This window comes from Canis lupus, chromosome 28 (genome assembly GCF_048164855.1).
Source record: "Canis lupus baileyi chromosome 28, mCanLup2.hap1, whole genome shotgun sequence".
Lineage (NCBI taxonomy): Eukaryota > Metazoa > Chordata > Mammalia > Carnivora > Canidae > Canis > Canis lupus.
Window position 1 is genome coordinate 37,152,324 of NC_132865.1, and position 16,932 is coordinate 37,169,255.

Here is a 16,932-nt window from a genome sequence, read left to right on the forward strand (position 1 = left end):
GGGAGATACCCCATCATATGGCAGGAGAGAGGAGCAGAGGGTCTAGGGCTATACAGCTTAAATATGAAAAAGTAAGGGAGTAATTCTATTCGTAGCCAAACTGTAAGGAAACAAATTTTTTTAAAAAACATAAAACATATTCATGAAGATGATGCCCATTGTAATAAAAAGAAAAAATATTTAAAATAAGAATAGTAAAAATAAATAAATAAAAATAAAAAAATAAAATAAGAATACTAGGGGCACCTTGGTGGCTCAGTAGGTAAAGCGTGTGACTCTTGAGTTCATCTCAGATCATGATCTTAGGGTCCTGGGATCCAGCCCTGCATCAGACTCTGTGCTCAGCAGAGAGTCCGCTTGAGGATTCTTTTTATCCCACTCCTTCTGGTCCTCTCCCCGCTCATGTGACCTCATAAATAAATAAATAAATAAATAAATAAATAAATAAATAAATAAATAAATTTTTTAATAATAAATCTATTTTTATTGGTGTTCAATTTGCCAACATACAGAATAACACCCAGTGCTCATCCCATCAAGTGCCCACCTCAGTGCCCGCCACCCAGTCACCCCCATCCCCCGCCCTCCTTCCCTTCCACCACCCCTAGTTCATTTCCCAGAGTTAGGAGTCTTTATGTTCTGTCTCCCTTTCTGAAATAAATAAATATTTTTTTAAATTTTTTAAAATTTATTTATGATAGTTACACACAGAGAGAGAGAGAGAGGCAGAGACATAGGCAGAGGGAGAAGCAGGCTCCATGCACCGGGAGCCCGACGTAGGATTCGATCCCGGGTCTCCAGGATCGCCCTCTGGGCCAAAGGCAGGCGCCAAACTGCTGCGCCACCCAGGGATCCCTAAATAAATATTTTTTAAAAATAAAATAAGAATAGTAAAGGAACAACAATAAAGAAATGGTAGAAGCTATCATATTTTCACTGCCTATAGAATATTATGACATTAAAAATAATTAAGGAATCTGTTATATAGGATCTCAGCAAGTGAAAAAAATCGGTATTTTTTCTGAAGTTTTCTGATGAGTACATCTTCATTTTTAAAAATAAACTACAATTTTTTTAATATAGTGATTTTTTTTCTGCATAAATCATCCTTAAGGTGGCAGGCAAGTCCATTTTTCACAAATACCTTAAACAACTAGAGAAGAAAACCTAAGCTCCTGTAGGTTTATTATATCAGTGTGGCTCCTCCTATTGCGATTAATAAATAAAAAATTTTTAAAGATTTCATTTATTTATTCCTGATGGACACAGAGAGAGAGGCAGAGACATAGACAGAGGGAGAAGCAGGCTCCTCGCAGGGATCCCGATGTGGGACTCGATCCTGGGACTCCAGGATCATGCCCTGAGCCAAATGCAGACGCTCAACCACTGAGCCACCCAGGCATCCCACGATTAATAAAATTAATAGAACCAGTTTACTTTTTAACTCACTGAGCATAAGCTATTATTCACAAAGAGAATGTTATTTTGAGCATTGTTTCTATTTCAATGTATTAATACCAGAAGGAAAATAGACCTTTGACACATGCCAGAAGGCCAACGAAATAATTCTCACATGATTTTTTTAATCCCTAAAAGAAGAGATGCCTTTGACTTGGGCAGCCTAAACAATCAATATTTTGATATCTTAGACAGTATTATTAGTTATTCAAATGATTCTGTGTTATTATAAAACAGACCTTAAACAATGATTAGGCAAGAAAAGTGAAAGCTTCTGAAAAAGATCAGTTAAAATCAGGCCCCAAATCATTAATGCAATGATATGTAAGAAAATAAAGTCATGTCTAGCATCTCAGTTTTACCACAGTAATGCCACACAGCTCAGTGGCATATTATGACATTCATTCTCCACAGAGATGTCACCTGAGTAGCTCTGCTCCACATGTTGCATTATGAAATCCAATCAGAGAGTTTTAGAGATGTTGCTACCTGCGTACCCAGAGAACCTGATTTAATGGGTTTTAAAGGAAGCCCGGGGACACCTGAATAAAGCAACCTAGGTCAGATATGCCTGGGCATGTGGGGGGCACTGAATTATTATAGAGATGTGATTCTGCTTCAAGTGAGTTGTATTTTTTGACAAGACTACATGTAGTTACCTCCAAATAGCAGGGTGTTTATTGTCAGAGACACTTAATATTTTATATTACTTGAATTTATCATTTAACTCCCAGACATTTTATGGCATTTTAGATGCCATATCTAGTTTTATACACTGAGCTTTTCCACATAACTGACTTCTTACTGACTTCCTCTAGGTCAGTAAGAAGAATAACTAAAATTTCATTGAATCTGTTACATGGGAGAATGACGTCACCAAGATGGTGACACAGATCATTTATAACTTCACACCTCCTTACGAGAAGAACTAACAGCTATTCATGGATAAGACACTACTGAGAGAATCTTAGCACATGTGTGAGGCTGAGGCACAAAGACCAAGACAGGCCACACTGGAAGGTAAGAGAAGGGGTTCCACGCTGACCACATTGCTCCTCCCGGCTGATAACCAGTGTAGTACCACACAGAGAGGTCTCCTTGAGTCTATGTCTCCTTTAGTGGGAAAAAAGAAATCAGAGGGGGGAAAAATCAGCATTGTGAATTGTTTGTGGTATCTCTACTCTAGTTTTGCCCCCTGGGATCTCAGGGGGATCTGCAGGTCAATCTTGGGTATCTGTGTGTGAGAAGAGAGAAGGAGCTTCTCACAACCAGCACTCAGATCTTGGCAGACGAAGTTCATACTTATGGACCCCAAGTAGTAGCCCGGACCAGCAGCTTAGTTCATCCACAGAATGAAGTCAGTGGTGCAGTCTGACCAGGAAACTCAGGGGGGTGCAAGTCTTCCTGATTTGGGTCCTCAAAGGAGGAGTTTTGCTAGTACTGGAGCCTGGCCTGCCCATGCCCTACCCACTGTGGAGTGTCACCCCCTGTCCCACCTGACCAGAAAGGCTGGCAAGACCACCCAAAAGCTTGGGTAACACAGGAATATTAGAGCCAAGAGGTCATAAGGCAGAGCTGATCTTCAGAGCAAGACCAGGAACAGGCATAGAGGGCTCCCTGCTCTGCCCAGGTAGAAGAGTTAATTCATAGTCCACCTCCATGGAGATGGCTCCCAGCCCCTCCCAATGAGGAAACATGCTCAAGAAAACTTTGGAATCACCTGAAGTAGGCCATTCCATCACTGACAAAGCAAGAGAGCTGGGTCATAACCCTACTCGCTGCAGAGTTTGGTCTCTGGCCCCAACTGACAGGAAGGGCTGACAAGGGCACTTGGAAGCTGCTGTATAACGCAGAAACATTGCATCTGAGAGGTCAGCAGATGGAGCTGATCATCCTCAGAGCAAAGCCAATGGCCCTGTTTGGCCAGGGAACTTGGAGCATGGGTCAGCTTGACTAAAGGCCACAAAGTACCTTCATGGTCTTGGAGCTGTTTCTCTTGGTGCACCAGGCAGGGAAATAATTTGTAGCCCCACTGTTGCTGAATACAGTTTCAGCCTGCCCAACCAGGGAACCTTACCAGAGCACATAGGAAACTGTGTAGCCTATCCGACAGAGCTGTTTACAGTGGTGCCAGAAAAGAGAACATATTCCACAGCTTTCCCTTTCTGCAGGCAAAACCCAGTAGCTTTACCTGACCAGGATATTCAGTGAACACTCTTGCCTGATGTGGTCCCCAAACAACAAGCTGCCCTGGGGCCCATCCTGCTGCCCTGCCAGGGAAGGGAAGCTAATTCATAGCTCTACCTACTGCTGAGTGTACTACCAAGTCCCAACTGGATACAGCCTAGCCAGAGAATCCATGCCACAATGGAGCTTCTCCTGCAGCCTCACTTGGGCAGGGAGCCATGCCAGCAGTTCTATCCAGCTGTTTTCAGCATGCTCCCATCTCCAACCTCAGAGCTTGAACAATTGCCTTGCCCAAAAATCGACCCTAATAACAGGCCCTCTTGCCTAAAGATGATGCCAGCAAACACATTTAGAAACCCAAACTGAGCTGACTGGTGAAAAACTATCTCCACTGGAAAAAAAAACTGCAAAGTCTGGAAGAGGAGACCACTTACTCAAATATACAGATGCCAGTGTAAGAAATCAAGAATAATAATAATAATAATAATTAATAATAATAAAAATCAGGTAAATATCACACCACACACACATGCACACACACACACACACGTACACTCACAAAGTTTTAATAACTGATCCTAAAGAAATAAAGATTAATGTACTGTCAAAGAATTCACAATAATTCCCTTAAGGAAATTTGGTGAACTACAAGAACACACAAAGAGATGATTAAATAAAATCAGGAAAACAATAAATGAAACAAAACAAAATAAGAAGTTGAATGAAGAAACAGAAACCATCAAAAAATACAAACAGAAATCCTAGAGCTGGAAAATACAATCGCTGAACTGAAGAATTCAACAGACAATTTCAGAAACAGACTCTACTCTGCAGAAGAAAGAATCAGTGACCCAGATTATAGGACACTGGAAAATAGCCAGCCAGAAGAGCAAAAAGAAGAATGAAAAAAAAGTGAAGAAAGCCCACTGGACTTATGGGACACCATGAAAAGAAATGATATTCATAGTTTGGAAATCCCAGGAGGAGAAGAGAAAGAAAAAGGGAGGGAAATTATATTTGAAACAATAATGGTTGAAAACTGCCTTTACCTGAGGACAGAGTAGACACCAGATCCAAGAGACCTAAAGGATCCCAAATGAGTTAAATCTGAATAGGGCTACACTAACGTATGTCTTAATTAAATTGTAAAAAAAAAAAAAATAAGAAAGAATTTTGAAAGCAGCAAAAGAGAAAAGTGACATGCAAGGAAGCCCTCCTGAGACTATCACTGAATTTTGCAACAGAAAGATTTCAGGATGGAATGGGATGAGATCTATAAAATATTGGGGGGGAAAAAACCTGTCAACCAAGAATTCTATACTTAGCAAAGCCATCCTACAGAAATGAAGTAGGGATAAAGACTTTCCTGACCAAACAAAAGCTGAGGGAATTTATTGCCACTAGACCTGCCTTATAAGAAATTTTAAAGAGTGTTCTGAGTAAAAATAAAAGGATGCAAATTGTTATCAGAAAAACATAAGAAGGCAGCGTAAAACTCATTGGTAATGGCAAATATATAGTCAAAGTTAGATTCTATAATATGGTAATGGTGGTGCATAATTCACTTACAAATCTAGTTTAAAAGTTAAAAAAACAAATGTAGTAAAAATAATCATGGCAACAAAAATCTGCTATTAGTTACACAATACATAATATAATTGAAACATCAATAACCTAAAATGTGAGGAGGAGGAGAAAGAAAAGTGTAAGTAAAGAGGATAAAAATGCTATTGAAGTTATTAATTTAAAATAGAGTGCTATGATGTGAGGATATTTGTGTAAGCCTCATGGTAACCACAAGGGAAAAATCTGTAGTAATTGCACAAAAGAACAGGATAAAGAAGTCAAAACATACTGTTTCCAAAAGACATCAAAATACAAAAACAACAGCAGGATGAGAAATAAGGAACAATGGATCTACAAAACAATCAGAAAACAATGAACAATGGCAATAGTAAGTCTTTACATATAAGTAAACCTTTACTTTAATTACTCTAATTAAATTTACTTTAATTAAATTTAATAAACATTTACATATAAATAAACATTTACTTACATATAAATACATTTACTTAAAATGTAAATAGATTAAACTTAACATTCAAAAGACATAGAATGGTTGAATGAATAAAAAGACAAGACCCAATGATAATGTTGCCTATAAGAGATTGACTTAGCCTTAAAGACACATAGAGACTGAGAGAAAAAAATATTTGAAGCAAATAGTAACAACACAACAAAAACAAAAGGGTAGCTATACTTATATCAGACAAAATTTACTTTAAATTAAGAGTGGCAAAAAGAGACAAAGAATGTCATTATTTAATGATAAAGCTGTCAATCCATCAAGAAGATATAACAATTATAAATATTTATGGGCCCAACATCAGAGCACCTAAATATAGAAAACAAAAACTAACAGAGCTAAATGGAGAAATAAATAACAATACTCTAATAGTTGGGAGCTTTAATACCCCACTCTTAACAAGAGATAGATCATCCAGAAAGAGAATCAATGAGGAAACAGCACATTTGAACGTAGAGACCAAATGGACCTCACAGACATACATAACATTCTATCCAACAATAGAATATGCATTCTTTTCAAGTGCACAAGGAAAATTTTCTAGGATAGACCCTATATGGTAGGCCAAGAAACAAATCTTAGCAAACTCAAGAACATTGAATTCATACCAAGTATCTTCTGTAATCACAATGTATGAAGCCAGAGTCAATAACAAAAGGAATACTGGAAAAATTATAAATACATTAAAATTAAACAACACTCTTCTGAACAGCCTATGGATCAAAGAAGATACTAAAGAGGAAATCAAAAAAGCATCTTGAGACAAAAAACGGAAACACAACATACCAAAACTTATAAGATGCAGCAAAAGCAGTTCTAGGAGGGAGGTTCTTTGCAATAAATGCCTACATTAAGAAGCAAAAAAGATAGCAAATAAACAACCTAACTTTACATCTTAAGGATCTAGATAAAAAAGAACATACTGCGCCCACAGTTGGCAAAGTAATCTAATAAAGATTACAGCAGTGATAAATGAAATAGAAGACAGGAAAACAATAGTAAAGATTAACCAAACTAAAAGCAGGTTCTTTGAAAAGATAAATAAAACTGACAAACCTTTAGCTAGACTAGTCAAGAAAAAGAGTCAGGACCCAAATAAAATTGTAAGTGAGAAAAGGACATTATACATAAAACTAGAGAAATGTTAATCCATCAAGAAGATATAACAATTGTAAAAGGATCATAAGAGGCTACCATAAATGACTATATGCCAACAAACTGCCAAACTGAAAAATCCAGAAGAAATGAAAGCAAATTTTAGAAACATGCAAACTACAAAGAAAGGAGTGAGGAAAAAATATAAAGTCTGAACAGGATAATTACTAGTATGGAAATTCAATGAGTAATTTAAGATCTCCCAATGAGGAAAAAGCCCAGGACCAAACTGCTTCACTGGTTATTTTACCAGACATTTAAAGAATTAACACCAACTCTCCTCAAACTCTTCCAAAATGTTGGGGAGTGTGGAACACCCAAACTCATGTTGGGAGTCTCTATTATCATGACATCAAGGCCAGAAAAGGATACTACCAAGAAAGAAAAATACAGACCAATATTCTTGGTGAATATGCATGCAAAGATTCTCAACAAAATAGTAACAAGCCAAATTTACAGTACATTAAAGGATTATTTACCATGATCAACTGGGATTGATACCCAGGATCAAAGATGGCTCAACATATGCAAATCAAGTAATGTGATATATCATATTAATAGGATGAAAGAAAAAATTATCATCTCAAGAGACACATAAGAAGTATCTGACAAAATTTAAGATCTGTTCATGATAAAAATTCTTAACAAATTAGGTGCAGAAGAAATGTACCTCAAAATAATGAAGGCCATATATGATAAGCCCACAGTGAACATCATACTCAATGGTGAAAGGTTGAAAATTTCTTGTAAGATCAGAAACAAGACAAGGGTGCCCACACTCAACGCTAATCCTTAACATAGTGCTGGAAGTCCTTGCCAGAGAAATCAGGTGACAAAAATATTTAAAAGGAATCAGAATTCAAAAGGAAGCAGTCAAATTGTCCTATTTGTAAATAAATGCATGATTTTATATGTAGAGAATCCTAAAGAGTTCACCAAAAGCTGTTAGATCTAATCAGCAAATGCAGTAAACTGTCAGGATACAAAGTTAACAGACAAAACTCGGTAGCATTTCTATATACAAACACTGAATTATCTGAAAAAGAAAAAGATCCCATTTAGAATAGCATTAGAAACAGTGTAATACTTAGGAATAAACTTAACCAAGGAAGTGAAAGATCTCTACTCTGAAAACTACAAGACATTGATGAAAGAAATCAAAGAAGGTATAAATAAATGTAAAAGTATCCCATATTCATGGATTGGAAAAATTAATATAGTTAAAATGTCAATAGTACCCAGCACCATCTGTAGATTTAATGTAATCTCTATCGAGATCTAATGCCATTTTTTTGTAGTGGAAAAAACAACCATACAACTTAAATGGAACCACAAAAGACCCTAAATAGTTAAAACAGTCCTGAGAAAAAACAAGATAGGAGATATGACACTTCCTGATTTCAACCTTTACTATAAAGATATATGCACCCCTATGTTTATTGCAGCATTATTTACAAAACAAGCCAAGTGTCCATCCATAGATGAATGAATAAAGAAGTGAGATAAATATATAGACATAGATATAGATATAGATGATATAGATAGATATAGATATAGATGATATAGATATAGATATAGATATAGATATAGATATAGATACAGATATAGATATAGAGGGATGCCTGGGTGGCTCAGCGGTTGGGCGTCTGCCTTTGGCTCAGGGCGTGATCCCGGAGTCCTGGGATAGAGTCCCACATCGGGCTTCTTTGGAGCCTGATTTTCCCTCTGCCTATGTCTCTGCCTCTCTCTCTGTGTCTCTCATGAATAAATAAATAAAATATTTTAAAAATATATATATCTATAAGAAAGAACAAAATTCTGCCATTTGCAACAACATTGAGGGTCTAATGCTCATGTGAAATAAGCCAGTTAGAGAAAGACAAATACCATATGATTTCACTCATATGTCAAATTTAAGAAACAAAGAAAAAAGTCAAACAAACAAACAAACAAACAAAAACCAGACTCTTAAATATAGAGAACAAATTGTTGGTTGCCAGAGGGGAGGTGAGTGGGAGAATGGAGGAATTAGGTAAAGAAGATTAAAGAGTACACTTACCATGACGATAATTGAGTAATATGTAGAATTGTTGATATTGTACATACCTGGGACTAATATAACACTGAATGTTAACTATCCTTGAATTAAAAACAAACAAGCAAACAATCATCTGGGACACCTCTGCAGATTACTCAGACTTTGTAAGAGAAAAAAGATGCTTTGTGCACAAAATGATGCTGAGCTGACTCCCCAGACCATACTGCAATGGGACATCTGGTCAAAGATGGTACTTGAGGCATTTGCTGGGAATGCAAACTACTCTTGCTGCCAGTAGGTATTTGTCAAAAGAGAAATCCTGCTCTGGACTGTAGGAAGCATGTAGTTCATCAATTTTAACAGTTTCTCAGAGGTGTCATTTTAACTTTTCTTCCCTCTTCTCATTTTTTAATTGATGTGATATATCTTTGAGTAACCTTAAAAAATATGACATAAATAAATAAATGTACCTTGCCCTCAACTGAAGGACAGTGTCATCCACTGCAAAATTCTATCCTATATAAAACAGAGGTGCTATTAACATTCTATTTTCATAAATGGTGCATCCTAGAGTACAACTCCGTATGCATAAAACATGCAGATTACAAGCAGCCATCCCTGGTCCAGAAAGTTTTATTCTCATATAACCTTTAACAACACCATGTACCTTAAAGAATATGCATTTTTTTTAAGAATATGCATTTGGATTGAAGTTCTATTAGAAAATCTTATCCCTTATCCTCCCTTTGTATCACATGATACAAGCAGGTATATCTTGCTTAATCCATTAAATATTTCAAAGACATCAATGTTTTCTATGGTCTAGTAATTTTGAATTATACATTGCAACCAATTTCATCTCTGCTGGAACAGGATGAGACAATCCCTTGAAGAGGAAACAGATGGCTCTGATTGGTCTTGATTAGTCTTTGTGTGCCTGGCCAAAGGGACCAAATTCCTTGTAGCTAACTTTTTCTGTATATGATACGGGACCAAACTGCCAGACCAAAAGCTATCCTAGTAAAAGACCATTACGTGAATGAAGCATTCTCTGATTCCTTCCTTGATCTGGATAAGCATAGATGAGTGCCATCCGTGGTGGGATATCGCTTGTTGTTTTCCAAGCATGCTGGCTGAGAGAAGGAAAGCTTTCTCTAAATGTGAGGGGTTTTCTGGTTAGCCCCTTCAACTGGCACACATGAGCCATGTCTGTGCTTACTGTTAGTGGAAATAGTAATGTGTGTGCTATGAACATATGGAATCTCTCTCCCATCTCACTCTTCATACAAGTTACTCAAATACTAAGTAGCTGAGGTTTGTGATTATATGATAAAAGTTTATCATGCCTTTTCTAGCCAGCATATGTTGTAGAGTTTTTGTGCTAATCAGCAGTTAGACATCATTTTCACAATCAACTAAAATAAAGGGGAGGGGATTTCATTCTTAATCTTGCCTTGTCAAATATTTCTATTTATTCACTGCTTAGCCATTAGATAACTCTCCCTAGAAGGCACTAAGGTGGCTGAATTATGGATCCCATGTTCTCAAGCAATAGAATATTCACTTACCACACAGAATGTTTCAGCTTTTATTTTAAACTGTGCTCCTTTCAATGTGGACTAGCAGCGTTTTTGCTTTTCTCAAGCGACAGCTTATGCACACACATTACATAACCTTACTAGGATAACTAAAGCAAAACAAATATTTTTAAACATCAGAGGTGGTATAACCAAACAACATAATTTCCACAAAGACTGCAATAATTCAACTCAGAGTTAGGCCCTTTGCAATACAATACTGTAAGTAAATTCTACTTGTACATGGCTGTTTGCATATTGATTCTACCCAGTACCTAAGGCATAAAAAGAAAGTCTGAGACATACAATTTGGATTTCTATATGCTAATATTAAGGCAACAATCTAGAAATCATGACACAATAGCTTATCCAATGATTTAAAAAGCCAGGGTGAAACTGAACTAAGTCCTATTTAACCCCTCACATACCCTACTAGGGCCCTTCCCCCATGCGTTGCTGTGGCCAACACAGTGATGCCAGTCCATCTTTTCCACTAGTCCTCTTCAAGATTTCCAGACAGCCCCCGGGGGGAATCTGGCCGGGATGACACAGTGGACAGATGGATTACTCAGCTTTCCCCCACTAGGTGTCCAGAGAATGTCAAAGTACAGCTACTGAGTTTAGGAAAACAGATGAAGTTTCAAATCCACATGATTGCAACTGGCTGTTTGTGGCCAAATATCCACTTGACTTCTTGTCCATCACCTTAGATAATGTGGCAGTTACTCTAAGCTTAAAACTCTAATTAAAAAAAAAAGTACTGAGAGTTCATGAATTTTGTGAGTCATAAAGAAAATTAATAAAATGTTTCCAAGAAATTTGAAAGATACTGTAATGAACTCCAAGAGGTCTCTGAAGTCCACTAGCAGAGGACTGCTCAAAGGTACATCATTCAAAATGTAATGGAGACATAAAAAAAATACCCTCTGTATTTTGGACAATTTACTATTATTATTCGTGAGCCAAGGTTGAAGTTTCTAAATTTACATTTTTCTAAACTGATGGCTATGAATTACTGTTCTAAATAACTTTGAGGGCTAAGGAATCAATTATCATTCACTAAAATCAGAAAGGGTGCTTGCTTTCTCCCACCGAGGGAGACTTTTCCCCTTCTATATACTTTTGAAAGGTATTTTGTACCTAAATAATTGAGAAATTGAATCATGCCCGTCAAACAAAGCAAGCAAAACCTGCGGAACACCCGCAGTCTTTTTCGCACCTAACACCCAACTACAGGAAACAAATATTTCTAGTTTTCATTCCTGTTTGGAATTCATCCCAAAGAAAGACTAACCCTTTGAAACACTGTAATCAAGCACTGTCGCTGGTTAAGGCTCTGCCGTCACATCTGAGGTGTAAACTGCAGAGGGCTGGGAAATCCAAGCCTCAATCTCCTCTTATTTATTTTTATTTATTTATTTATTTATTCATTTATTTATTTATTTATTTATTTATTTTTTATTTATGATAGTCAGAGAGAGAGAGAGAGAGAGAGAGAGAGAGAGAGAGAGAGAGAGAGAGGCAGAGACACAGGCAGAGGGAGAAGCAGGCTCCATGCACCGGGAGCCCGACGTGGGATTCGATCCCGGGTCTCCAGGATCGCGCCCTGGGCCGAAGGCAGGCGCTGAACTGCTGAGCCACCCAGGGATCCCCTCAATCTCTTCTTAATCCATTTTCGTCTCCCATAAGTGAAGGTAAAGATAGGGTGCTGGCCGGGCTCCCTTCTGATTGCAGAACTAGATTATTTACCAGGTTCACCTGACTCGAACTGACTAAAGCCCGGGTCATCGGGAGCTCCCTGTGGAAAGTAATCTGCTAGAGACGAATATGAGGACGTCAGTGGTCTCAACTTCCCGAAAGAGATGAAGAATACGAGAGGAAAGGCATCAAAGGAATGGATACACATTTCACTTTTTTAATCTCATTCAGTCCTCACAGAAATCTATGAGATTAGGACATATATATTTATAAAGTTCTCAGTCCTGAAAAGCAATACCCGCACAAAGAAATGCAACGAGCTGCTCCAGGTGGCGTGAGAGGGCACCTGGGGCAAAGGGGCGCAGGGGTACTGGTCATTTGCGGAAAGCAGCAAGGACTGGTAACCCAGAGCTGTACACCGCGGGTTAGCAGGTTAGCAGGTGCGCTCGCAGGCAGAGCTCGGCGCCTGGTAATAGGCTCCGCGAGGAGGCGCCGCAGCAGCGCGCCTGGGAGACTCGCGCTCCCCGCCTCCCGGAGCAGGGCGAGCCGGGTGCCCCCGAACTCTGAGAGTCGTGGAGCTTCTCGAGTGAGAGTAGGGAAAAGGAAAGGCAGAGAGAAAAGGACCTAACACAGAAAGAGGGAATCATCACTGTTCTCCTCCCGGGTGTGGGTAGTCACCGCCAAGCCCCGCCCCCGCGGGATGCACACGCACGCACAGACACTCCGCGCTCCGCCGGACCCCCGCACTTCGGGGGCGAGGGCGCAGAACTCACGGGCCTTGACTCTTTTCTCCAGCGATGAGGGTGAGCGGAGAAGCACTCGAGGTCCTGGGCAGGCTGCTCGCCAGTTTTAGACAAAAGCGCAGGCAGTCCTTGCAGAAACCCAAGTAGCAAGGGGCAGGGAGAGCGCGGAGCCGACGCCGGGGGGCGCCCGCGGCATCCTTGGGCCTCTCGCAGCCCCCCACCCTACCCCCGCCTCCCCGCGTCCAGGACCGCACGGAGCGCTCCACCTCGAGCCGAGGTTGCCAAGGCCTGGGGTGGGTGGAGAGGGGAGGAACGGGCGGGGATTGCCAGCAGCGCTGCCGCCCTCTTCCTCCCTTCCTTACCCTGTCGGATTCGGGGGTCAACTGGGTTCCCCTTGGCATTAGGTGGAGCTCTGCGTGCGCTCTCAGAGACAACAAATCCTTTTACTTAGTGTGCTCGTGGATCATCTAGAGGGCTTGGCGAATTCAAATTACGGGGGCAGTCCTAGCGCGTCCGATTGCCCGGGTCTGAGCCGGAGCCCAAGCGTCTTCAGCAAGTTTCAGGGGTGGGGGCAGGAGACCGCAGCCCCGAGAGGACCCTGGAGAGCCGCGCGCGCCCGCTCCCTCTGCCCTGGCCCGAGCTGGCGCGGCCGGGACCGGGGCGCGGGGCGCGGGGCGCGGGGCGCGGGGCGGGCGGGGTGTCAGGCGGCGGCGCGGCAGGCCAGCAGCTGGCGGAGGCTCTTGCGGAAGCTGTCGTCCAGGAAAGCGTAGAGAAAGGGGTTGAGGCAGCTGTTGGCGTAGCTCAGGCTGGTGATGAAGTAGGAGACCGCGATGACGAGCGGCGTCTGCGGGAGGTCGGTGGTGAGCGCCACCACGGTGCTCAGGTGGTAGGGCGTCCAGCAGAGCAGGCACGCGGCCAGGATCGCCACCACCAAGAGCGTCACCCGCTTCTTCGCGCGGTCCAGAGCCCTGGCGTGGCTGTCCAGCCGCATGGCGCGCAGCCGGCACAGCAGGATGCTGTAGAGGACGCAGATGGTGGACACGGGGATGGCGAAGCCCAGCACGAGCGTGTAGAGGCGGCTCGCCCGCCACCAGAAGGCCTCGGGCTGCGGGAAGACCAGCACGCACTGGAGCCGGCCCTGCTCGTCGTCGAGCCGGGCGAAGACCGCGAAGGGCAGCACGACCAGCGTCACCAGCCCCCACACCGCCAGGCTCACCGCGCGCGCGGCGCTGTACGTGCGGCCCGCCACGCGGCGCGACTCGGCGGTGGCCAGCACGACCAGGTAGCGGTCGGCGCTCATGACCGTGAGGAAGTAGAGGCTGGAGAACGTGTTGTACTGGTCGATGGCCACGATGAGCTTGCACATGAGCTCCCCGAAGGGCCACTGTTGCAGCAGGAAGTCGGCGATGTTGATGGGCAGCACGAGCGTGAAGAGCTCGTCGGCAACGGCCAGGTTGAGGATGAACAGGTTGGTGACGGTCTTCATGCGGGGCGCCCGCAGCAGCACGTACAGCACCGCCGAGTTGCCGGCCAGCCCCACCGCGCAGATCACCGCGTAGACGACCGGCACGGCCACTGCGAGCGGCGGCGGCAGTGGCGGCGGCGGCGGCGGGCTGGACGCGTTGGGGCAGCCGGGCGCGGGGCCCCAGCACGACGTGTTGGTGGGCCCCGGCTCCGAGGATGACCCGTTGTGCATGCCGGCGAGTCCGGGGGGCCGGCGACCCGGTTCCCTCCAGCAACGCCCGCGGGGCTCTGCGGCTCCCCGGCCCGGCTCTGCGCCGACCTGGCTTCAGGTCCTTCCGCGGCTTCTCCCGGGGAGGCGCGCTCCTGGCGGTCCCTCCGGCCCACGGTCGCCGCGGACCTCCCGGGCTGCAACACGGAATTGAAAGCGCCGGTTACGACGGCCGACGTGCGACCGCACCGACCGGGGCCGCGTCGAGGGGGGGAGAGGGTGGCGCGGCGCCCCGGATCTGCCCCGTGTGATCCTCCGCTCTCCGTTGGAATCTTATCCCAACCAGTTGAATACATCGAACAAAGTGCTCCAGAGAGAGCCCTTACCCCGCAGGGGAAAACTACGAACCCGTCTCCTCTTCTCTAAGACAGCCGTGGCCAACGCCGGTCCCACCAGCTTCCGTGCGTGCTCCCCGGTAAGCACCTTGGGCAGCAGTCTCTGTCTCACCTGGCTGGCGCAGGAAGGGGCGCCTTCCCGGGAGCAGCCGGAAGACGAGGCGGCGGGGACGGCGGCGGGGACGGCTGCGGGGACGGCGGCGGGGACGGCTGCGGGGACGGCGGCGCGGACGGCTGCGGGGACGGCGGCGGGGACGGCTGCGGGGACGGCGGCGGGGACGGCGGCGGGGACGGCTGCGGGGACGGCGGCGCGGACAGCTGCGCGGACGGCGGCGCGGACGGCGGCGGCGCCTGAGGACCGAAGGTCCGCCTCCCCGCCTCTGCCCCCGGCAGCAGCTCGCGTGTCCCCCGGTCCAGCCTGCGCGCCGGGAAACCTAGGGATGGCGCAGCCGCAACTGCGCGGCGCTGCCCGCACCGCCTCCCCCACCACCCTCACGCCGGCGGTGGGACAGAGAGCCGCATTACTCATAAATCCTTTTTTTCCTTCCCAATGAACGTCACTCCGTCTGAATTAATAAAAAGCTCTCCTGTTAAGAATTAAATTTAAGAGAAACAAAGCAAGGCTATTAGTGGTCTCTCTTAATAGAGAAACGCAGTTGAGGCTCCCATCCTAGTTTTTAAAACACCATACCCTAAATGGGCTAGTGTGATTTTAAAGTTTAAGTGACATTTATACTACATCGCTATACAGAAGGGAGAAGTGAATGTAATTTTAAAATGCACATCACCGGTTTTCTAATATTCTAGTTTTCTCGGGGTTTTATAAGACGGTTAATAACAAATAATGGTGGACAATTTGAGATACTTCAGTCTTTCTAAATATACATATAAGTAATGATTATTAACAATGACAAACTGCTTCTCATAGCCTTTTAGTGTACTGTGACTTAATGCATATTTCTTAAAATATTCAGGTTGTTCAATACACTGCCCTGATTCCTTTACACACATTCCTGATTCTCCCAGTGAGAGAACCAACCTGTGGTCTCAACAGTGTGGCCAAGTGAGGCAGAGGAGGGGCAGATCTGGGGCAGATCTGGGCTACGACGTTCCAATCTCGCAGAGCCAGAGTTCTTCCTCTACAGAAAGGGGAACTCACACTAGGCACCTTACCTTTGAGGACAGGATGAAATTGACTCAATATTAGTTCTTCTCCTTCCTATTTTCTTCCTCTGCCTTCCCTTCGGGAGAGCAGCAAATTAAAACACAGGATTCTGTGTTTCTATGTGTTTCTTTCCTACAAAAGCAGGCTTAAGTCCAAATAAAGTGCATTTTTTGGTCCTTTATGAAGCATTTTTAGAAGAGAGGTCCTAAGATACTGAGAAGGAGACTAGAAGTAGCAGAAGAAGCCTCTGGAGGCAGAAATACGAAGGCTTTCTTTACCCATTCATTCTCTTTTTTACTGAGATCTGCATAATTTGGCTCTTCTGCAGTTTCAGGCTTTGTATGAAGAAAATGACAGGAAAATCAGGCTATGTTCATGAGGTAAAATATGTAAGGAAACATCATGTAATGTTAAGTGAAACAAAAAGAGAGCTTATACATGATATATATATATATAATGTATATATAACACACATGGATATAAATGGATATAGACTGTATGTATATGTATGCATACATATATATGTAAATAGTTATAAAATTGCTCAATTTGCAAATATTTGGAGATTTTCTAGTTTTTAAATTCTTGATTTCTAGCTTAATTACACTGAACAGAGTACATACTCAATATGATTTCAATTCATTGGTGTTTGTTGAAACACTGACCTACAGTGTATGGTTATTTTTTTAATCAGTTCATGTATATTTGAAAATAATATGTGTTCTGCATTTGTTGGGTGTCAAACTCTGAGCATGTCA

General features: G+C 43.1%; 1 protein-coding gene across 1 annotated transcript; it reads right to left on the reverse strand.

Annotated features, from left to right (window-relative positions):
* Positions 1-10,498: 10,498 nt before the first annotated feature.
* NPBWR1 (neuropeptides B and W receptor 1) lies at positions 10,499-15,216 on the reverse strand. The gene has a single exon (XM_072804634.1). It carries the CDS (start codon positions 14,636-14,638, stop codon positions 13,643-13,645), a length of 996 nt encoding a protein of 331 aa, XP_072660735.1. The 5' UTR covers positions 14,639-15,216; the 3' UTR covers positions 10,499-13,642.
* Between the last annotated feature and the right edge of the window lie 1,716 nt (positions 15,217-16,932).

Coding starts and splice junctions, on each gene's coding strand:
- NPBWR1 (XM_072804634.1), bottom strand. CDS start 14,638: ATGCACAACGGGTCATCCTCGGAGCCGGGGCCCACCAACACGTCGTGC.